Source organism: Neodiprion fabricii, chromosome 2 (genome assembly GCF_021155785.1).
Source record: "Neodiprion fabricii isolate iyNeoFabr1 chromosome 2, iyNeoFabr1.1, whole genome shotgun sequence".
Classification (NCBI taxonomy): domain Eukaryota; kingdom Metazoa; phylum Arthropoda; class Insecta; order Hymenoptera; family Diprionidae; genus Neodiprion; species Neodiprion fabricii.
Window position 1 is genome coordinate 798,963 of NC_060240.1, and position 21,547 is coordinate 820,509.

A 21,547-nucleotide genomic window follows, 5' to 3' on the forward strand; every position below is an offset into this window, starting at 1 on the left:
CTCATGATCATTCGTTCATCCTCAGCATAACCGGTGGCGAACTTTTCGAAAGGGTTGTCGCTGACGATTTTACCCTCACCGAGAGGGACAGCATCCTGTTCATGAGGCAGATATGCGAGGGCGTCGCGTACATGCACGATAACAATGTCGTGCACTTGGATCTGAAGGTGAGTGTCGTCCGTTAGTGTCGCGATATACTGAGAGGTTCGTTCGATCGCTGTCCTTTACACTTTACTTCCACTCTGCAGCCCGAGAACATCATGTGCCACACTCGAACCTCTCATCAAATAAAGCTGATAGACTTCGGGCTGGCGCAGATGCTGAAGCCTGACACGCCCGTCAGGGTCCTCTTCGGGACGCCCGAATTCATCCCTCCAGAAATAATAAACTACGAACCAATCGGCACGGAAACTGACATGTGGAGTGTCGGCGTCATTTGCTACGTTCTGTGAGTATTTCTCACAAGGAGGGTAATCCAGGTCGATCTCTCCGATTTCATTTCTTTTGTAATATGTTATAGTAGACTAAAAACCAAGCGACACGTATTTGTTTTTATCCGCCACTAAACGCTTTAAGAGGGTGAAACCATCCTCATAATATTTTTTAACCAATCCAACTGGAAAATTTTTCTCATAACGAGAAACGAAAAATGCAATTTTCTCAAATCAAAAAACAGAAACAGACCTTCCTTGTCGGTTCTTTTCGCTCTTCGGAAATATCAAAGAGGGGGAGTGAACACGTCACTAATGACTTTCGTCGTTTAGGTTGACCGGTCTCTCACCGTTCATGGGAGATAACGACGCGGAAACGTTCGCCAACATCACGCGTGCCGATTACGATTTCGACGATGAAGCATTCGATGCCATATCACAGGATGCCAAGGACTTCATAAGCGCTCTGCTGGAAAAAAGAAAGGAGTAAGTTTTTAGAATTAGGACAGGTTATCCATGCCAAAGGGATTCTTATCCCGGGGAAATCAACGGGACAGCAGATGTGTAGCCTCGTTTTTCTGCTGTCAGCGCATATTCAATATGACACTGACATATTTGTGGGTCTTAATAAAATGGTCGATTCATTGTCGACTCTGCAACGGTGGTAATAAGGTAGGAAAATAACGACGGTTGCCGTTTGATTTTCAGATTACGTATGTCGGCCAAACAGTGCCTTGAGCATCCTTGGATGGCCCAACACAGCGAAAGTATGAGCGTGGTTGCCTTGCCGACGGACAAACTCAAGAAGTTCATCATTCGAAGAAAGTGGCAGGTTGGTGTTAAGCTTGAATTTGTTCATGGAGTGATTTTCCGATAACGTTGCATGATGTTCGAGTGGCTTTGTTTACCGGACTCTGATTATATGTTTTACCACATAGACCGATGTAACATTCCATCATATTTTTAAATCTCAACAAGCCATTGACCTCGCTCTTGACGTCAATAACGTACCGATTGTTTTTCTTTCTTTGTTCTTTCCGTGTTTTGGTTTTTATTTTATCTGGTTCAAAAAGGAAGACGATGGAATGTGGAGATGACGCGCTAAGTGAGTAAGTAGCCAGTTTTGGTGCACGAGTGTTCATTAACCAGCACGTACCGTGTGTGTGTTTCGTTTGCCCTAACAGAAAACAGGAAATGCCATTCGCGCGTTGGGGAGGATGGCAACTCTGTCGGCAAACAGTAGGCGGAACAATTCAACGAACGATTCTTCCTCGCCAACGCGGAGTTTATCGCCAATCGTCAGCCTCGAAGGAGGGATTTCAGCGTCGTCGAAACATGGAACCATCCAGACTTCCGATCCTGTCTGCACCCCAAAGGACGATACTCAAGCCTTGAGCGTTGACGAGGTAGAAAAGGATTCGGCGATACCGGACGAGTCTCTTGTCGAAAAGCTCTTGGAATCTACGAAAGTAGAGAACGAACCTGAAGAGGAGAAAATCGGGGACGAAGAGCGAGAAACCTCGGAGTTGCCTCCGCGAATAATCAGCAACGACGATTCTTGTCTAATTGATTCTAAAAAATCTCGTGGTAATATCGCCGGGAGAAATCTCCGGCTTGGAAAGTCCTCCGAAGGATTAACCGAGGAGGGTGTAAACGGCGGTGGAATGATGGACGACTATCTCGGAGTGAACATCGAGTTCTGCAACCTGAGCAAGTCGGAACCTGACGAGATTTACCTGTCGACTAACAACGTCGTCGAGCTTTCAAGCTCGAGCTCCGACGAACCCGACGAGACCTTTCCGTCCAGCGTCGTCGAGCCCGACGAGGACGACGTGAGTTCGTCGCGAAGGAGCACTGCCGAAATCGTTAACGCGACAATAATCGAGGACGTTCATCTGAACGGCTTCAAGGACGCGACCCTGAAGCGAACGCGAGCTTGCAGCGAGCGTAGCGACTCGGGGATCAGCGACTGTTCAACCGCCGCGCCCTACTCTCAGGGTGGAGAGCTTTCGAGCTTGATAATAGCCGAGGAAGACGAAGATCCTCACGGCGTGAAGCAGCGGACGACGACGAAGAAGACGTCGACGATCAGCTTCGAAACGAGCAAATCCCTATCGACTCACGGTACGAAACCTCGCGAAACGAAGCCGTCGGTCTGCGAGGCGGAACCGGAAGCCGTCGCCTCGCCCGGAGTCTCGATGACGGAAGAAAATCGCTCGACGATTTCTTACTATAACCAATTCTCGAGGCCGGCGTCGAACGGGTCGAACAGATCGTCTCTCACCGCGTTGAAATCCGCCTACGACGATCCTGATTTTAGAAACGGCTCGTCCAGGTCGAAGCCGAGACTCTCGGGTGGCCTCAGATTCCCCCGAGACATTCTAAAGTCAAAATTCGAACGATCAAAGTCGGTTTTCGACGTCGCGAAGTCAGACGAAGCGATCGTTCCAACCCCGAAGACGTCCGACTCGTCCAAACACGAGTCACAAGCCGAGACCATCGCTTTACACAAATCTCACTGCACCCTCGGCTTCATTTCCCAACCCCAGAGCTCCCCGGTTAAGGTATCGCTTTTCGGAGACGACGACCGCGATCCCGAAGACCGTGCTGTCGATGCTTTTAGCGAAACTAACCCCGCGCCTGACATCCCAAACGTAAAACGCATCCCCACGCCTGAACAAAACCCGGACGCTGCGAGCGCTGTAACCACACCTAATAGCACGATCAAACCAACCTTGAAAAAGCTGCACCATTACAAATCTAACAGTGTATTTCTGGCATCCTCAGCCGTCGACGAGGGTCCGGACTCGGGGCTGATCCGGGCTCCGCCACGTGTTCACACCGGAAGCGTCAGTCGGACGGCGAGAATGTTCGAGAGGGAAGAACTATCGCCGGCGAAGGAGATCCCGACATCTCTCCCCCGGGTGACGCCCACCGTTCCCGGGAAGCCCCACAACGACCGAATCCAAAAGGCGTTTGCTTTTTGGAACAAGTAGCCGGACGCTGGAAGGAACGAACGATCTGCCTTAACGATATATCTCGATACCCCGATTCTTTAATTTCTATCCTTTGCCCCATCTCTTATATTGTTTTATTTTTTTTTTGGTTTTTTTTTAACAATCACAAGCTTGATTATTATTTATTCTGATACATTATACATCTTTTATCCCTGTTAATAGAAAAGTATGTTATAATAAGCCTTTCAGCTATCTTCGTATTCATAATCACCCTGCAGCGGATGATCTCGTGCATTTTATCGGTACGTTTTAAATCTGCAGCAATTACTTTCATCGCTATATCCATATTTTTAACTATCGTGATAATCCAATTGTTTATCCTCGTAATCAACCTGCTACCATGTTACCAAATTAAGTTTTATTTTTCTCAACGCCATTATTAGTACTACGTTAGTATCGTTATTATTTATGTTAACATTTTAGTCTTATTATTATCTTACTTAGTCTTACTATATTACATTATTGATAATACTATTATTGTACGTCTGGCATTTTACTCACTATTTCCACCTAGCGCCTGCACCTGTAGTATGCCTGAAACTCCAGTGATCTTGCTTAAAGCACGAAACGATCCCGTGAGATTGAAATCCAATATCAATAACCAGTGCGGAAAATTGGCAGCAACAAAATTCTACAACTAGTATAAAACAAGAACGAGTAATGCGGGGAAAATGTTCTCCTAACATTATTTAAATGTTACTTATCGTCTGACAAGTTTATTTGTTTTATTTACATTCATTTTCTTCAACTAGACGAGAATGGAGAAATTATTAGGCCAAGGATACGAGTATCGTATACGGATAATGCATGGGATCATCCTGCAGTTATTATCAGATTATTTTATGTAAATTCTTATAGGAAATACGTATTTATATTTATTTATCGTGGCGTAGTTAACGTATTGAATCAAACTCCCCGTACAATAATCAATGCGATGATTGTAACTACAGTTTCAGAAGACACTCTTAATATATAATCAATTTTATATGCAATACCTCTGTAGCTTCTTAAGATTTTACTGTATTTGCTATATAATATTTTAATTCATCGCATCTACCGTACTGTGACATACTGTATAAAATACGGGGGAGAAAATGTTTAGTAATAAAAAAAAAAAAATTTAACAAAGACGTAACTATTTTGTACATAGATATAGAGGCCTATAATACAAATATACGCGTGAATACATTGATAATACAAGAAACGGTGAATATCTGGCTATGGAAGTAATGTTCCGGGGACAGGAAGGAGAAAAATAAGGATGTACAAGTTTCATTTTTTGATCGAATGTATATTGTTATGAAGAATTTTGGAAGAATCAATCTAATGTACAGTGCAGGAAGGAATTCATCGTTGAGACACACTGAATGCGTAAAAATATTGAAAAATATAACGATTTAGGTAAAAGTAAGTAAATTATAATATTCATAAATTTATCCCCCTCTTCGCAGACAATAAACTATTTTATTGAACGTTGACCGTGTTCGTTAATTGATTTATTGCAAAACGCGAATACCGCTATGGATTAAAATCCCGCAGTCGGAGGTAAATTCAGCTCTGTATTCAGTATTCGGTATTAACACCGGATCGCAATCAATACTCTGACAAAAGTATTACGTCAAGTGCTTACGGATCAACGACTGAGAGTGATTGCAGAATTGCATGATAGCTCATTCGGTGGCTTGGAAAGCTGGTCGAACTCGATGCCCAAGAACCAGCTTAGTATGACAAAAAACCGTTCTCTCCGATTGCTCAAGCGACTGAGCTAAGTCACGATCGATATTTTCATCATTTTAAAAAGGCTAAAATTTCCTCCGCCCCTCTAGCCGTCAAAATGATTCTCAACGGTGATCCGCTTAACCTGCGGTCAGGCTCCGATGCTCGGAGACCGGAAGTGAGTGTTCAAAGTTCGGTTTACGAGACTATTGAATTGAACACGCGCGGTGACGGCGATTTAACGAACCGTCAAATTGAAATTGTTATTCATCATCCTGTGGATCATCGGGACCGTATAATCGATTTTCTAATATCACACGTAATGCCCGACAAGGAGAACGATTCTCCTCTGAATTCAGTGGTTACGGGTTATTTTGTGCAGCGAGTGCACAATATCTCTAAAGAGGACGAAAAAACTACGGTGGATAAGCGTGGGTCAGGATAATAATACAGAGTTTTGTCCTTCTGGCAAATTCGATTCACAGATCTAATCCGTCACAGAACGGTTGTCCCAGGGATCGGTAAATGAGGACCGAGATCTCGCCACAGCAGCTGCGTAGGCATGCCGACCGACTGCTGAACGAAACTGAAAGTATGAAATTGCAGAAATCTCCAGGAGTTAAGCGAACCGTGAATGGTCGAAAGGCTTATAAGCGGTGCCGAGTCTGAGGGACTGTTTAGTAATTTGCGATTTGTGAAAGCCGTTGTACCGTCCCTTCGTAAATAAACGGAACTACGATGTATCTGGTAATTAACAAAGTCGAAAAATTAATGATCGCTAATCACCGTTACTATTGAACACAGTTGTACTGACCACCAGTGTGTATTTTTCAGAGGTGCGTTATCCTCGTGTCTGTTGTTACATGCTCTATGGGCCTGGAATTTGAAGGTAAGCGAAGGACAAACGTGAGTTAAGGTGGGAGGGGGTAGAGTTTAGACGGTCTAAAATCGTACCTATTTTTAGGAGTGTTTTTTTTTTTTAAGAAAATGAAAACACTTGGAACAATTTGAGTTGACATCACTATCCAATTTGTAACAGAGAGGACTAATTTTTTTCAGTTCAAAACACATTTTCGAGTTCGAGCTCTTAGCCTAAGCGTTAAAAAAACAACTGTTTGGGACTAAAATTCAAAAATCTAGCCGTGAGCTCGAATCGATAGCCAAGTTTTAAAGATTGTGTCAAAGTTTCAAGTAGAACAGATAAATATTGACCGAAGAATCTACGCCACCGGATTGAAAACATGGTCGTTCGCTACTTATATTTGGATGAAAAAATTCTAAAATATTCCTGAAACTATAAATAATAGAGCCCTTAGACTGAAATTTCTCCAAGTAACTTCATTATCTTGAAAAAAAAACTTCTAAAAATAGGTACGATTTTAGACCTTCCAGTCTGTACACCTCCGTTAACTCCGTTAGTTTTTATCCGTTGGTCATCTGTTCGTTCTTCCACGGCTGTGGAAAGAGAACATTAATTTATTCTGACGAATAATCGTACTCTTTTCCGGAACCGTCGAGCTGGGAGGAGTCGAAGCCAGCCGAGCTCAACCTTTGACACGTAGAAAGATGGTGCACTGTTTTGACGAGAACGTAAAATACCTTGGACCGAAGAGCTTCGAGGTTGAGAAGCACAACAGAAACGTGAGTATAACGAATGCGGTAACCGTAAGACATAAGGTACGATCCCGAATCCGCGAACCAATAACGAACCGACTCCTCGTCCAGGAGGAGACCAGGATGTCGATAACCCGTAGCAAGCGAAGGGCGAAATGCACTGTCGAAACGACCGTCTTGAACGACGATCCGAGCGACGGCTACGATCGTAGCTACCATCATCATCGCCATCACAATCCACCCCCGAAGAACTTCAACACGAAGACCTCCTACAGCGTGAGCAGAACGGTGACGTCGCCACCTGTCGAGCACAACTTCAATACGCGACATTCCTCCTCCTCCGCCGACAGCGATGTCTCGTCCCAAATCGCCCACGACTCGCATCCAATCCTTGAAAACCTACCGACTATACCCCATCTTCCGGCCATTCCCCACATCGGCCATGAGGCGACTTACCCCCATCAAGGAGGCGGCGCCGTTGAATCGACAGATGAAAACGATCGGTGAGGGGACGTGATTGTGGCTAAGGTTTATCCTCGCGAGGTGTTCTCCTCCTCCGGTTTTAGTGAAGAGACTACGCAGAATCCTTACGGAAGTTGGCTTACCGTCAAATTGGCTAGATTTTCTGTATATTATGGTACATATCCTCTCGATGAAAAGTTCTCATGGATACAAGTCCAAAAAATCACTAGTAGGCTTCGGAAAACGGAGTCCGGATTTTTTTGTATTTGTGGATTTCGTGATTTTCATTAATTACCGAGCTTCAAGGGGACTTGAAATCAAACAAATCACTTAAAAACTGCACTGTTGATTCTCAAAGATAGGCAGGAAGCTGTGATTGATTCCATCCACGAACTCGCTGGTTTACCGAAAGGAGGTGCAACGTCAGGCTTCGCCTGAGGAACGACTCTCCGACTGTTGCAATAATCGATTTTTCCTCTTTTTCACGCGTCTGCGGAGTCTCTGCGAATCGACTGTGCAGTTTTTGATCGATACATGCAATTTCAAATCCCCCTTGAAGCTTTGTCATTCGAAAAAAATCGCATAATCCTGTGTGTATTTCGGAAACTACTGATTTTTAGTATTTGTGTCCGTGAGAACTTTACACCGGGAGGATATGTAGGTACTATAACATACTAAAAATCCAGCCCATTCGACCGGGAACCAATTCCCATAAGAATTCCGCAACGTCATTTGGCAAACCACAGAGTGAGCCAAAAGATTTATGGGTGGTTTTTCTTGTATCTGTAGCACCCCGCTCCGGGAGTGTAAAATCAACACCTAAAAATATCGTACTTTTACTTTTTCTACTCTCATGTGAGCCCAGACGACCATCATCCGAAAATATGTTAACGTAACGAAGTAATCCCAGGAGTTTTGGGATCACCGATTTTGAGCCCGGTCTCTAAGTTCGAAGACTCAAATTATCAATCTTCATGAAATTCAAAGCACACTTGACAAACTCGATCCGCCATTTGAATGTCAAGATTTGTGCATCAGATTCGAAATTAGCGACGATTACTTACCAACCTACGAATGTGTTCCGATGAGTGTTGTTCGGACTGACATCGGAGAGAAAGAGATAAAAATGTAGCATTTCAAGGTTTAATTTCATCCTCTCGGGATGAAGTTTCATCAATAAAAAAAAACAGGTGGACATTTTTCACCCACTCTACGACCCTCTACAGTTTCGTTATAATTTGTGGAGTGCACCTTGCAAGAATGAGTTTTCTTGAGTTCCCGACCGGGAATCCGAAAATTCTCAATCACTCTGATTCCGTTTCATCATTTTCGACAGCAACGCCCACGACACGGCCTTCGGGGGTCCGGAACCGGGCCCAGGGGAGAAGACGATTACGTTCAAGACGAACACTCACCGACAGGAGAAGGTCGACCAGCGTGGATTCGTAAGGGAGAAGACTAACGGATATCCGGTGCGACCGAACGAGGATTGGAGGGCCAGGTTCAAGGACATGCCGTTCCTCGTAGACGAAAATGGTCGCATCATCGGGAATGCTGCAAGCTCCACTTTTGATTCCAGCTTCTTCGGTGTAAAATTCACGTTTGTTCTTCTTCTGCAGATCACGATCTGGGTTTTCCTCGCATTGTAATTTCAGTTCCTTTCTTATTTTGTTTCATTTTTTTTTCCTTTTCTATTTCTTTTCTCAAAATTCGAGGCATCATGAGAGTTACAAGTTGACGTTCAGAAATACCGTTAATCGGTATCACGCTCAATAATTACCGCAATTTTTCTACCTGCGAGTTTTCGGTATTCCAATGATCGCCGGAATCGTCGCGGAAATATTTTAATGTCTGTTAAGTTTGATTATAGTTCTTTATTTTGGTTTTCATATATTATATGTGTATATTATATATGTAACGCGATTACGAGTTACAGCCATGAAAATATAGTTGTATAATTTGTCTATGTCATATTATCTACGTACCTCATTATCGTTCCTCGATTCACCTTCATCGATATATTTCCTTCGATCTACCATACTTTTGACAAATATTTATCATACTTTTGTGTGCTTAGCTTGTTTCATATAGTTCCCATTTCACAATTAGTTCAATTGAAATTCTGAAACACTATAAAATGCAATGGCACATTATAGAAAGTCTTTGCGAATTTGTAATAACGAATTACAATTATGATGATAAATTTCTTATTCTCGTACAAATTTTTTTCTCCTTATGTTGCAAAAGGATCTATGATGTTTTTCCCAGAGCTTGAAGTAAGATCTTGGCCAACCAAAGGAAAAACCCATGACTACGTAATATTTAGAACGACTTTTGATCACTGCGGCTTCACGGATCGTAGGCATGAGCCCTAAAATCTGATTAAGAATGACTTTGGCTAATCAAATCATTACGGAACAGATCGCCGTGATTAATTACGCGGTACAATCAATACAGCAGTTTCTCACGTAGCAGATAAAGATCGTTAGAAATTACGTGCGTCTGATCGGCGATCACAATTAATTCGATGATAAACATTTAGCTTCCTTACATCGATGTTTCATATAAATACATCGAATCCTGATCATCGGAATCACTTCCGACAGATTCACGGTCGCAAGCTCAAAGGTGAGTTGATTTACTCTTAAGTTAATATTGCCAAAGGTTTTCTTCGCCTGAAACGTAACGCTGATCGACCGTCTTTGAATTTCAGATGAAATTATTCGCACTGATTTTGGTCGCCCTCTTGGGCACGGCAAATGGTAGGATATACAGTATTGCAAGTACATTTTACGCCCCGTGACTAAATGTGCAAGTTTTTAAAATCCCGACACTTATTCCTCCAGCCTCCCTCGACGATGACATTCAAGAATTGTTGGACCTCATCCCCACCGACGAAATCCGTGAAATCACTGTTTGGTACGCCGAAAACGACGAGCAGTTCCAGTGGGTTGTAGCTTACCTGCGAAGCGATTCTTTCCATGCGATCGTTAACGCGATTCGCGCCGAGCCAGCCTACGACGAGGTAAGATTCTGAGCTCGTGTCTGTGTTCGGCTTATCCAAAAATCGATTCAGCGAATCGAAGACCGAATGGACCGTTTTTACAGTTCGTCGAATACCTGGCCTACAACGGTGTCAACATTTACGAGCTGATCGCAAAGATCCAGGAAATTCTGGGACTCGACAGCCTCAGGATGGTGAACCTACCACGCTCCTACCGCACCGCGCCAAGATCCTTCCACGGGTGGATGGACGAGGTCATGGCTCTGATCCCCTTCACAGAGATCAGGGAACTTGCCATAGAGAAGTCCCAGACTAGTGGAGACTTCCAGGTAAAGTACATATAAACCCATTTTTCCCGTTTTTAAAGAGCCTAACTTTAACGTTGCTTCCAGGATTTGATTAAGGCCATATCCAGCGAGGAATTCCAGACCATTGTCGAGGCTGTCGTCGCCGTTCCTGAGTACCAGGACCTTCTGACCGCCGGTCGTGACCACGGAGTGCCCATTGACACCTGGCTTGACGCCATCTACGCGTTTTTCGGCTGGACCAGGGCTTGAGTTTGTGGAAATTGGATTGAGTATCCGACTCCAAATTCTGTTTAAGATGATTCATCACGATATAATGAGACTTGAATAAACCACCCTATTCAATTGCAATGATATTACCTTTTCTTTCGCCGTGTACTCATTAACGCGTGGCGACTCACTGGCCAATAGTTTCACATATGGTTGCAAGAATCGCTAAGCATTTTCAATCACGTGCTCCCGCTAGCTATGGGTATTTAGGTCGGTGTATCGTGCATGTTGACACAACGACGCGGTGTGAGCCGCTTTGATGAAAATCGGTGGATACCCAATGCTTGATTTTACGTAAAGGAAATCAATCGACGACGCATTTAAAATTTCTAATTTACCGATTTCAGGTAGCGGTAGTAATCTTGAGACACGATTATTGAACTTGCATTTTATATCATTGATATTTAAGAAAAAAATACCGTTTCCATTCCTTTTGTACATTGATGGACTTACTGGACTAGAAAAGTTAGCGCGAGTGCAGCGACAAGCATGACGAAAGGGACTAGACAAAAAAACGTTACTAGCCACAAAAGAAAGTAGTTAAATTCTGGCGCTGGGACAGGACAATTGATGTATACATAAACAAAAATTTATTCTGAATTTTTAAGGTAGTCATCATCCCATTGCGTATAGCGAAAAATAATCAAATCGTAATTTTTACCACGACATTCATTGCGTGTTCACGGTTTTACGCGACTCGATAAATGACAAGACAGTATTTATACAGTATACAATTTCATTTAGACCGTATGAAACTGGTTTCCTCCCGTGTCTCCTACCTTTACCACTACATGCATACAATTCCACGCATTTCTGACCTAACGGGATTCGATATCATCTGTTAAGTTTCGAATAATTTCTTAGAACAATTGTGAAAGATCGTTTGCAGCCTTCTGATTCAAAAAATATCGCAAAGCTTTTGATACCGGAAACTGATTCGCAGCAATTGACTTAAGAAGAGACTCCTAGTCTGAAAATCGGAACCAGCTTATCTGCATAATGTACATTGGCCTGAGAGATTTAATGCAGCGGACCGTTGCACGACACCAGCAGCCTTGCGTTATTGGTGTGCAGTGCGATGCAACGGTGAAAGGAAAGTTATTCTCGCGGCCGCAGATAAGTCCAGCTCAACGAACGTCCTCGGCTGCAGTTTCAACCTATACGTGTACTGGGTCAGCATCGGAGCCAGCGTGGTCCTGAGGCGTGCAAAAAGTGCTCTTCAATTAAAGCCAGTGATTGTAACTTCATAGGAACAACTTCTGAAATTAGGAATGGATTTGTCGGTAGCAACGATTCTCGAGGGAAGTTGGATTATCCCGAGTCTGCGGGCGGCCGAGGTGGCATGGTTCGCTTTGATTTGCCTCGCCATAGTCCTGGGTGCCAAGTACTTCGTGGGTACCAAGAAGTTCGGGCGTTTTCCACCCGGTAAGAAGTCGACAAACGGTTTAAATATACCGAATATTCTCGCTGACTATTGTCACTTCATCAATATCTTCAGGACCGAGGGGGTTACCGTTGGTCGGGAATATTTTCGACCTGAAACGATTGGTGAGAGACACGAAATTCCACTACAGAGCCTGGAACCGACTGGCAGAGTTGTACGGACCGGTCGTCGGTATTAGACTCGGTTTCTCAGACCCGATAATCATCGTCTCGGGTAAGGAGGCAGTGACGGAAATGCTCAATAGAGAAGAGTTCGATGGACGACCAGACGGGTTCTTGTTTCGTCATAGGACATTCGGTGCTCGAAGAGGAATTATATTCACCGATGGCACGACGTGGAAGGAGCAGAGAAGGTGAATGACGAAAACGTCGTTGCTTCTGTGACGCCTAACTTTCCCCTGGCTTCCAGATTCTCCCTTAAGAACCTCCGAGACTTTGGATTCGGACGTAAAACGATGGAAGACATAATTTTGAACGAGGCTGTCACGCTAGCCAGGATAATCGAAGAGAAATCGAACGATGGACCGATTCGGAATGTAGATAGAATAGCGACAGTCGCTGTTCTCAACAGTCTCTGGTATCTCACCGCCAACACAAGGTACGAAGGGTTTGGATGGAAAGAGAATCGATGGGATGGGCAGGTAGAAAGTCGTCAGGTTCAATCGTTGATTTTCAGGTATGATCAGGAAAAGGAGGATGCTGGATTGACGGAAATCGTTCAAATAATAAGCGACCTTGTGAAGGACTGTGACGTGTCGGGTGGAGTTCTCAATTACTTTCCATTCCTCAGATACATTGTCCCAGGTCTTTCCGGCTATAAATCGAGGAACGATCGTCAGATGCGAGTCTGGCACTTCTTTAGAGTACGATAAGTTTTTGATAACCCAATAATGGTATTTAGCGGACACTCGCTAATCAATTTGAATCTTTTCTTACATCACCAGAATCTCGTCGATCAGCATAAGACTTCGGTGAATTTCCACCACGGCCATAGAGACCTGATCGATGCTTATCTGTCGGAGATTGAACTCCAGAAATTTAACTCGTCCTCTTCTTTCAATGGTAAAGAGTCAGCAAAACTATGCGTGACTGGAGAATGGTCTAATGAAAGGTCAAACTACCTTTTCAGAACTTCAACTTATCGCTCTCTTGAAGGACCTTTTCACCGCTGGAATCGAGACCACGAATAACAGCATCGGATTCGTGCTTCTTTACCTGATCGCTAATCCATACGTCCAGCAGAAGATACACGAGGAAATCGATCGGGTACTTGGCAGAAACGCACTACCGTCGATCCAGACAAGAAGCAGGTTACAATTAGCACCCGTTAGCCAAGTTTTAACCTATTTCGAACAGCGACTAATGCTCAGCTTTTCAGAATGCCGTACCTGAACGCCACGGTGATGGAAGTTTCCAGACTGGCGAACGTTGGCCCAACGACAATTCCACACCGAGCAACTGCCGACGCGAAGTTCATGGGCTTCGACATCAAGAAGAATTACATTCTCTTAGCCAATTTGCACAGTATCCACATGGACCGGGGTCATTGGGGGGACCCTAAGACTTTCAGGCCAGAACGTTTTCTCGACGAAAACGGGCACTTGGTTAAGGACCCGTGGATGATCACGTTCGGAGCAGGTACTCGTTTATAACAAAGTAGACGATGCATCAAGATTCGTGGTACTCATGCGATTAATTTACAGGGCGCAGAAAATGTCCGGGAGAAAACCTCGCCAAGAACAGTCAATTCCTATTCCTCTGCTGCCTCCTGCAGAAGCTGCGGTTTGAATTACCTCCTGGAGAAGCGGCACCTTGTTTGGACGGAATAAACGGGTTCACAATATCGCCTCCGAACTTCAACGCCGTGGCTGTGGCACGTTGAGATGAGTACTTTCCGGACAGTGTGCAATAATAGACATACCGTGATCACAGTACGGATCGATTGATCGTTAAATTTTAAATTATATTATTCCCAGAATGAAAAGCCTCGGCTCAAGCTCAATGAAATCTGATTCACTTCCGACTAGTCTTACTGACCAATTACTGGACGGGAAATCGAGTGGTGTGCAGCCATGAGTGCAGGCGATTCATATTTACCCACCATTCGACATCTTACTAATTAGCATACTGCACGTATTGTAGCGATTCCACGAGCTGTGAACAGCGACTTTTCATTTCTTATTTGCAATTCAAAATAACTGCAGATTTATTGACAATCGTTAATAAATGGGCATTTATCTCGAATGTCTCGCGAAGGACGGTGCGCGTGTAATGAAATTTAAATATAGTTTTCTCACGCGTTACTCGATCCGCGATACGTGAGACAAGAAGCAATTAAGCTTGTCATTCGTGATTGACACTTATGCTAATTTCCCCGTCTTAGCGACACGTCAACTGTTGCCATGAATGTATTTTATTTTGTAAAATTAAAAGCTTTAAAAACTAACGACCGCACCTTCCGTTACTTAAAAATTCATCGAACATTGATCGCGGTACAGATTAACCAAACATAAATCGTACCACCTATATGAGTAAATCTGTGTAGGTATATATAATGATAGGTATTCTCAGGTACAGAAATAATTTTTAATCACAATTCACACAATCAATCATACAAGGCCTACAACAAGGCGTGACAGTCAACGAAAGGCTGAACATAAAAAAATATTTATAGACGTGACAGTATGATATTTACACTAGGAATAACAGCTTACATGCTAACATAAAGATTTTCAACCAGATTTGAATATCTCGGTCTGAAATTTACCCAAAGGCCACCCTGCGCCCGCAAAGTGAGCCTGAACTTAGGCCGGACCTCTTCTTTTCCGGGTATCGGACTAAGGTGAAAGTTCCGAAGGACCGCGCTGATCAACGCCTTCATTTCCAACATCGCAAACTTGTACCCTAAAGTGCAAAAGTATTCCAATATAACTCAACATACGACAATTTTCCACAGTTCGACTTACCGATACAGTTCCTCGGCCCCGCACTAAAGGGAAAGAAGGCATAGGGGTGTCTCTTTTCGCTGTTGTCAGGATCGAACCTCGTCGGGTCGAAAGTGTGCGGATCTGGATAGTGGTGTGGTAATCGATGGGTGGCATAGGGTGCTACGAAAACATCGCATCCTGCGGGGATCACGTAGTTTCCTGGCGAGAAGAGAACAGTATCGTCAAAAAGTGGACGTGAAGTTATACGGAGGTGGGTGCATGATGATCGGAAGAGGAAACTCTACCGACCGACTTTAGTGTCCTCTCCCAGCTTTCTGGCGAAGGTTGGAACGCTGGGATAGAGTCTCAGGGACTCTTTGATGCACATCTCGAGGCAGCGCATCTCTCTGAGGTCCTTCATCGTCGGTGACCTGGAGTCGGCCTCGAAAATGTCTTCCAGCTCTTGGACGCACTTCTGCTGCCACTCGTGGTGAGTAGCGAGGAGGAACATCGTGATGGCGACTGCAGAGCCGACGGAATCCTGACCGGCAAGCATGAACGTGCAGCACTCGTTGACGATGTCGTCTTCCGTAAAGCTCGGATTCTTCTCGCTGACTTCGACCATGAATTCCAGCATCGACGTCTTCCGCTGGGGGTCGTCAACCTCGCTGATTATCTTCGACTTCGTCTTCCTAATGACTTCTCGCTTCTCGGCAATCATCTTCTTGCATGTCATGAAGAGCTCGGCCCGATGAGCGTTTTCGCGTTGCCCGGTAGCCGTCATCTCGTAAATCCAATTCACCAGGAGCCACGGATGTACCATGCGATACGGAGCCACTACTTGACCTCTGCAAGTCAATGAAATTACATCGTCATGAATTTCTTTGAATGCCTAATGAGAGGGGTGCCGGCGAACTCGAGGTGTTCCAATTATTACGAAACTGTGTGCAAATTAGAACGCACGTAATGCTATTATAACGATGGAGTGAAAGTCCTCGTAATCGTGCAGATAGTCGCTGTCGAATTTTCAGCCGCGACAACGACGCGTCGGGAATAACGCGTTGGAAAGCAGGCTACATTCCTAATTGCTATACCATTGTATCATCGAACGTGAGCTTCGGACGGGCAAAATGCGATCACGCAACAACGCGGACCCAGTATGACTGCAGACGAAGAGTACGGTGTTACGAAACGAGGTCGATTCGATACCGGACTGCTTTTCCTCGACGGTAAAGCAACGCCGTGGCTTCGCGGCACGTTATCATGCACTTACTTTCTGAAGGGAGATTCCTCTTCTTCCATCTGCATTTGCTTCTTGGAAACCAGAGTAACGCCAAGAATGGTTTCTGAAAATTTTAGATCCGTATGAAGGGTCCCCCATTCGTTGGAAACCGGGAAGAGAAAGAAGCGTGACTCACCGTTGAGAATATCGATAACCGCGTCGTTCACGAACTTGGTCAGGTTGACATTCTTCTCGCCAGAATTGATGATCCCCTGGACGAGATGGTTGGCACATTCGGCAAAGGTGTCGGTAAACCGATCAAGGATGTTGAGATGGAAAGCTGGCTGAAGGATCTTCCGATGGATCTTCCAACGATCACCTTCGCTCGTTATCAGTCCGTCGCCAACGAAATTGTGGAGCATTCGGTAGAAGTAAGTCTTTTCCAAGTGCTTGCTGCTGCTTAGAATCACCTGGATATCGGCCGGCTCGAAGAGGACCACCGCTGGAAACACCGTCAGCCATATCCTGAAGATGGGACCGTACATGTCGTAGGCCGTATGAGACATCTGCTGCAAAACTGAGCAGAACGAGAGAGAATAATGGCAGATTAAAGGGTCTTCTCGTGGGTGATTACGAGGGGTTGGAAATCATATCAACTCACGAGTCTTATCTGTGGCAAGATAGGCATTTCCTACCAAAGGCAATGCCGGAGGGCCGTTTAAGGTCAGGATGAATCTGACGATCCTGAAGTAATTTCTAAAGGCGTAAATGGCGTAGATGACCACCAGCACCGCGACGCATGCCCAAGCACCATTCTCGTTAAAATCCCACTGAAAAAAGCCGTATGAAGCCTGAAGAAATTTTTCACGGGAGATGCGGAAGAATGAAACAAACGGTGTTTATCGGTAAAGCTATTTTTGTCAAGACTACGTCCTTCGAATTTGACATTCCATTTATTTATAGATAAAAAATCAGTGTAAATATATACGCTCATCGGTACTCTGTACACATTGAATCGCAATTCTCCGCTTAATCGGTATATCGAGACGAGCAAGTTAAGCGTGACAATATTGTTTGCCATATCTGTCGATGGCCAATTGAATAACAACGCGTGCTATAGCGGAACAAGAAATTCGGATCCGGGAAAGTCCGTGGCTAGAATTTCAAATGAAGTATCATTTCTGACAGTTCAGTGCTTTAGCTGGTTTCGCAGAAAGTGTTGAAGACCGTTCTGAGAACTTATTTCCATAAATTCCACGGCTATGTACGTTATGATTTTCGTTTTCATAAATTTATCCTCCACGCGAGGAATGATTCTGAAAAATTATCGCGTCGTCGCACGTTTGAAACACCAGTTCAAACCGTTACTCCACAATTATTATCTCACAAGAAACGATGAATTTGAAAACGAGAAGCAATTCACTCACGATGCACAACATTTTTCCAACAATTCTTCCTGTACGATGGGATGGGACCGATTTTTCACCGTTTATTATAACTGCGATTTTTCCGCTTCAAGTCACTTGAAGATCAGTAAAACGCCACTTTAATGAACATCGGACTGATTGATTCCAGCATCACCGAAGTCACAGCTGCGGTGATACATAGGCAACCTCTGCGCTTTCCGTACAGCGACGACTGTTTATAGGGTGCCCCACCATCGAGGCTTGACAAGCCCCCCAGTCAGTAGTCACGACGGTAAAACGTAAGCTGGACCACTTGATGATATTCATTCGGTATTTGCTGTCACAAAATCTACGCGACGTGCATCATTATGCGATTCTTCGCACCAAGTCGTTATAAATTCAAATCCACCAAATGATAGTTTGATTACCGCGACAGTCGGATTTTTCCAAATGTAGCACGCAAGGTAACCAGGTCATTGTCCTATATTTGATCTAATGATTTTTTTTGCATTATCGAAATGTATTTTTTGCTGCACAACAATTCAGACTTGATTATCCCGGATATTTCTTCATATATATATCAAGGAAAGATAAGATTAGCGAGCCGATCGATTTGCTATAACGAAATAACAAAATCTACACATTTCATCAACCGGGACATTGTCACTTTGTTTGGAATATTTGTGCGAAAAGCCTGCGATAAAAGATAGTTCCCAAAATCGAAATTTCTCGGCTCGTACCTCAATAAGGAACTACACAGATTACCTCACGTAACTAATTCCTTCCGTACGACGTGACAGCTGAGGATTGACTAAGCGTTTCAATACAATACATAATATTGACTATTGTGTATCTGATGTATGATATAAGACGAATTATGTATGGCGTTAGACATTTACTATCGTTACACTGTTAAAAAAATTTAACTAAACGTAATGTCCCAGCATTATATTTGTCTTATTTGGTACAATTTGTTAGTGAATATGATACACGCATTTCGTAATTTTGACATTTAAATCGTCACATCAACATTTAATTTTTAATTTTCACTGTTTTTCACTTAGTAATTCAGTAAAAAAAACGGTCAAATCAATTCAAAAACTTTATTGGACCTGCTGGGACATTATTTTTTTAATCGTGTATTGGTCGTCCATTTCGATGCGCTTCACGCCACCAGCGGACATATTATAGTGGATGTATGGCTGTTCGCTTGACCCTCTCTGACCATCAGTCAACAGGTTAATTCCTCATCTCGGAAGTGCGTCGCGTGATCCTAGATTCGAGATGAGGATAAGGTGGCATATTTTTGGTGGTTGTACGCGAAACGCACCTCGGAACGACCTATTTTTGAGGAACTTTGGGGTTTTAATGAATTTCTTTCATAAATGATTTTCGCAGCAGCATCGTCACTAAATAAGTAACAGACACAATCGTTACGAACTTTGAAAGTTGTTGAAAAAAGTTTCTGTCATGGCTCTGCGCACAAGGATGACACCACAAATCAACCATGCATGAGAAGTGCGTCATCTGTTTCATTTGTTCAGAATTATACGTACAGTGTAAAATTCTTGTTTCGATGCAGAATCCGTTATAATTTTGGTTGAACATGTCTCAAATGTTGAAAGTACAGTTTCACGAGAAGTATAAACTAAAACTAAGATTAATGCACCGAACGTAATTGTGTTTCAATTAAGAATTACCAAAAATAATGTATTTTCGATTATATCCGTAATTTTTTCCAGATTAATCGAGTGTAATCGCTTATTCTTTCAGACTCGATTATTTTTCCTCACAATTGATTTTTGTCTGTTCCTCCCGTAAACGATGCGATACAATATCAATTTATGTGAATAAAGTTCCGATTATCATCATTGTCTTACTTAGTAAGTACCTATTTGATGTAATAAGTGAAAGATAGATGAATATTTTCATCTGAAATTGATAAATATCTTGAATGAAACTAGAAATTATCAAAATACTTTTCTGTTATTAAGACTAAGTGCTGAAATTTAAATTTTGGTTTCATACGCACCGTTTAAAAAAAATGCGAAATAATCGATTACTCGATTAATTTTTACCGGTTCAACTGAATCGTATTCGACTCTTTTTTTAGACATGATTAACCAATGCATCGATTATTTTTAGCTTAGTGTCAATTGCCATACTGCAATTATGCCGAAGAGTACATTAATTTTTCAAACGAGGATGAGAGACAGTGTTGACGGGTCCATCGTCCAATTCCCGCAAATGAATTCCTCCAACACGAACAGATTAGTTGAGCCATAAAGTGGTAAATAACAATGCCGACAACGTGTTAAAAAAATGACACAATTCACAACGAGTCCAATATTAATAGGTAGGTAAGCTTAAAAAGCTAATAAGTAGTACTGTTATGAATATAGCGCTTAACGATCGGGTATCATTTTTTAGATGAAATTAACTCGCGGTTTGGAGTTACGATATTATTTCGGAAGAAAAACTCATTTCATTGAGTCTTTTCGATAACATCAGCATTTTTATTTCCGTCGTGCTTTTTTGCGTGCAGATTACGAGAATAGGTCCTCGAATCTGAGGATATTTAATTACTACGAATTGGTAATGTATTTACTAGAAATAAAACCGAGTTAATCATCGTTACAAAATTACGGAACCAAAACGCTTAAAATGTCATTTTGTTAGATAACAATAAGAATTTTATTATGATATTAGAATATTACAACTATTTCGCTTAGCTATGATACTATTCATCTTTATAATTCGTAGTAGCAGTTCTTCCGCGTCGTTTCAAAGAGCGGATAAAAATCGGTTCCAAAAAGAAGTGACTAATACAAATATTACCGGGTGTGAGCTTCTGCGGAAGGTTTTTAAAACATAATTATAAACAGTGAATTTAGTATCGTGACACGCGTATCTTAGTTTTAAGCCTTTCGCCAAAGCTTGAATACGTGATTGGTTCAATAGCATTATTTCAAAATATTCCGCTGTGCGCGATGACAAACGATTTCTTTTATTGATTATTTACATATGGTGAAAACGAATAAGTAGGTACCAGGTTACAGTTTTTGAATATTGACGAAAGGATTGCGACGACGCCATTGCAGGGTCGTTAGGCGCGAGAATAATAATTTACTTTACATATATGCTTGTAAATTATAATTGTCTGGACAGTTGCCAAGGCTAAACCTACCAGTATCGGTGCGCTGTGAGCAACTTTTTTTTACCTCTTTCCACGTTTGTAAGGAGTGTCAAAATTACGCGTTATTCAGGTTTGCTGATCACGATTCGCAAATATTTACTTCAAATTTTTACCGATTACCTATTTACACATAAGTTCTAAAATATTCCTGTCTGATGTTCAACTTTTTTATTCAAGGCATATTATCGTTTAAAAGTACATAAAATTGTCATCATTTTTTCTCACCAGTCAAATGCTTTAAGCTTCATGCCGCGTTAAGAATATTTAAAATTTGAACCAAAGAATACCGTTACCCCGATTTAGGATTCACACAAAGTAAATAAAAATATCAATAAATACTGTAAATCTTATCGATACTATAAATACCATCAGACTCATACGTTCTTCCATTGTCAGCCGTCTGAACCCTCATCTAGATCGTTCCGGGGGAATCTTCAAATCGTCAAGCAATACACGTTTCTTTCTAACGGTACCAATAATGTCATTGAGACGAACGATAGTTCGAATTTGTTTGTAATCGTGGTCTCCGTTCGT

The 21,547-nt window shown here is 42.8% G+C and overlaps 5 protein-coding genes across 9 annotated transcripts in view; 4 read left to right on the forward strand and 1 right to left on the reverse strand.

The window, feature by feature from the left end:
* LOC124176334 (titin homolog) overlaps window positions 1-4,643 on the forward strand; it is a 65,828-nt gene extending 61,185 nt beyond the window's left edge. For 2 of the 3 annotated variants that reach the window (XM_046557492.1, XM_046557493.1), the window contains 6 exons: window positions 26-167; window positions 249-448; window positions 765-917; window positions 1,140-1,263; window positions 1,616-2,555; window positions 3,219-4,643. In XM_046557492.1, the coding sequence (XP_046413448.1) occupies window positions 26-167; window positions 249-448; window positions 765-917; window positions 1,140-1,263; window positions 1,616-2,555; window positions 3,219-3,427 (1,768 nt within the window). In that variant the 3' untranslated portion in view covers window positions 3,428-4,643. The remainder of the gene's footprint in view (window positions 1-25; window positions 168-248; window positions 449-764; window positions 918-1,139; window positions 1,264-1,615; window positions 2,556-3,218) is intronic. The other variant, XM_046557494.1, reaches the window with a different exon arrangement.
* Window positions 4,644-5,849: 1,206 nt separating this feature from the next.
* Window positions 5,850-9,202, forward strand: LOC124175876. 3 transcript variants are annotated; one of them, XM_046556472.1, is made up of 5 exons: window positions 5,850-5,911; window positions 5,999-6,053; window positions 6,683-6,805; window positions 6,890-7,281; window positions 8,577-9,202. In XM_046556472.1, the coding sequence occupies exons 3-5, from the start codon at window positions 6,731-6,733 to the stop codon at window positions 8,887-8,889; spliced, it is 780 nt and encodes a 259-aa protein (XP_046412428.1). In that variant the 5' UTR covers window positions 5,850-5,911; window positions 5,999-6,053; window positions 6,683-6,730; the 3' UTR covers window positions 8,890-9,202. The 3 variants fall into 3 exon arrangements, with proteins under 3 accessions (XP_046412428.1, XP_046412427.1, XP_046412429.1); XM_046556471.1 differs by having other exon boundaries at window positions 5,999-6,052; window positions 6,680-6,805; XM_046556473.1 differs by having other exon boundaries at window positions 5,865-5,911; window positions 6,686-6,805.
* A 592-nt stretch (window positions 9,203-9,794) lies between these two features.
* LOC124174668 lies at window positions 9,795-10,900 on the forward strand. Its single transcript, XM_046554011.1, has 5 exons — window positions 9,795-9,868; window positions 9,954-10,002; window positions 10,087-10,265; window positions 10,349-10,573; window positions 10,637-10,900. The coding sequence occupies exons 2-5, from the start codon at window positions 9,954-9,956 to the stop codon at window positions 10,799-10,801; spliced, it is 618 nt and encodes a 205-aa protein (XP_046409967.1). The 5' UTR covers window positions 9,795-9,868; the 3' UTR covers window positions 10,802-10,900.
* A 1,096-nt stretch (window positions 10,901-11,996) lies between these two features.
* On the forward strand, window positions 11,997-14,685 carry LOC124175547 (methyl farnesoate epoxidase-like). Its single transcript, XM_046555916.1, has 8 exons — window positions 11,997-12,244; window positions 12,318-12,615; window positions 12,672-12,860; window positions 12,939-13,125; window positions 13,207-13,324; window positions 13,392-13,572; window positions 13,641-13,900; window positions 13,966-14,685. The coding sequence occupies exons 1-8, from the start codon at window positions 12,091-12,093 to the stop codon at window positions 14,142-14,144; spliced, it is 1,566 nt and encodes a 521-aa protein (XP_046411872.1). The 5' UTR covers window positions 11,997-12,090; the 3' UTR covers window positions 14,145-14,685.
* Window positions 14,686-14,826: 141 nt separating this feature from the next.
* Window positions 14,827-18,616, reverse strand: LOC124175548 (probable cytochrome P450 4aa1). Its single transcript, XM_046555917.1, has 7 exons — window positions 17,839-18,616; window positions 17,073-17,241; window positions 16,608-16,988; window positions 16,463-16,535; window positions 15,499-16,037; window positions 15,229-15,408; window positions 14,827-15,166 (listed from the first exon to the last, which is right to left on the reverse strand). Exons 1-7 carry the CDS (start codon window positions 17,848-17,850, stop codon window positions 14,973-14,975), a joined length of 1,548 nt encoding a protein of 515 aa, XP_046411873.1. The 5' UTR covers window positions 17,851-18,616; the 3' UTR covers window positions 14,827-14,972.
* Between the last annotated feature and the right edge of the window lie 2,931 nt (window positions 18,617-21,547).

Coding starts and splice junctions, on each gene's coding strand:
- LOC124175547 (XM_046555916.1), top strand. CDS start 12,091: ATGGATTTGTCGGTAGCAACGATTCTCGAGGGAAGTTGGATTATCCCG. Junction 12,616..12,671: donor ACGTGGAAGGAGCAGAGAAG/GTGAATGACGAA, acceptor CCTGGCTTCCAG/ATTCTCCCTTAAGAACCTCC. Junction 13,325..13,391: donor CTCGTCCTCTTCTTTCAATG/GTAAAGAGTCAG, acceptor CTACCTTTTCAG/AACTTCAACTTATCGCTCTC.
- LOC124174668 (XM_046554011.1), top strand. CDS start 9,954: ATGAAATTATTCGCACTGATTTTGGTCGCCCTCTTGGGCACGGCAAAT. Junction 10,003..10,086: donor CCTCTTGGGCACGGCAAATG/GTAGGATATACA, acceptor TTATTCCTCCAG/CCTCCCTCGACGATGACATT. Junction 10,574..10,636: donor AGACTAGTGGAGACTTCCAG/GTAAAGTACATA, acceptor CGTTGCTTCCAG/GATTTGATTAAGGCCATATC.
- LOC124175548 (XM_046555917.1), bottom strand. Junction 15,409..15,498: donor GGGAGAGGACACTAAAGTCG/GTCGGTAGAGTT, acceptor TCTTCTCGCCAG/GAAACTACGTGATCCCCGCA. Junction 15,167..15,228: donor GGGGCCGAGGAACTGTATCG/GTAAGTCGAACT, acceptor TTTGCACTTTAG/GGTACAAGTTTGCGATGTTG.
- LOC124175876 (XM_046556471.1), top strand. Junction 6,053..6,679: donor CTATGGGCCTGGAATTTGAA/GGTAAGCGAAGG, acceptor TCCGGAACCGTC/GAGCTGGGAGGAGTCGAAGC. Junction 6,806..6,889: donor TTGAGAAGCACAACAGAAAC/GTGAGTATAACG, acceptor CTCCTCGTCCAG/GAGGAGACCAGGATGTCGAT.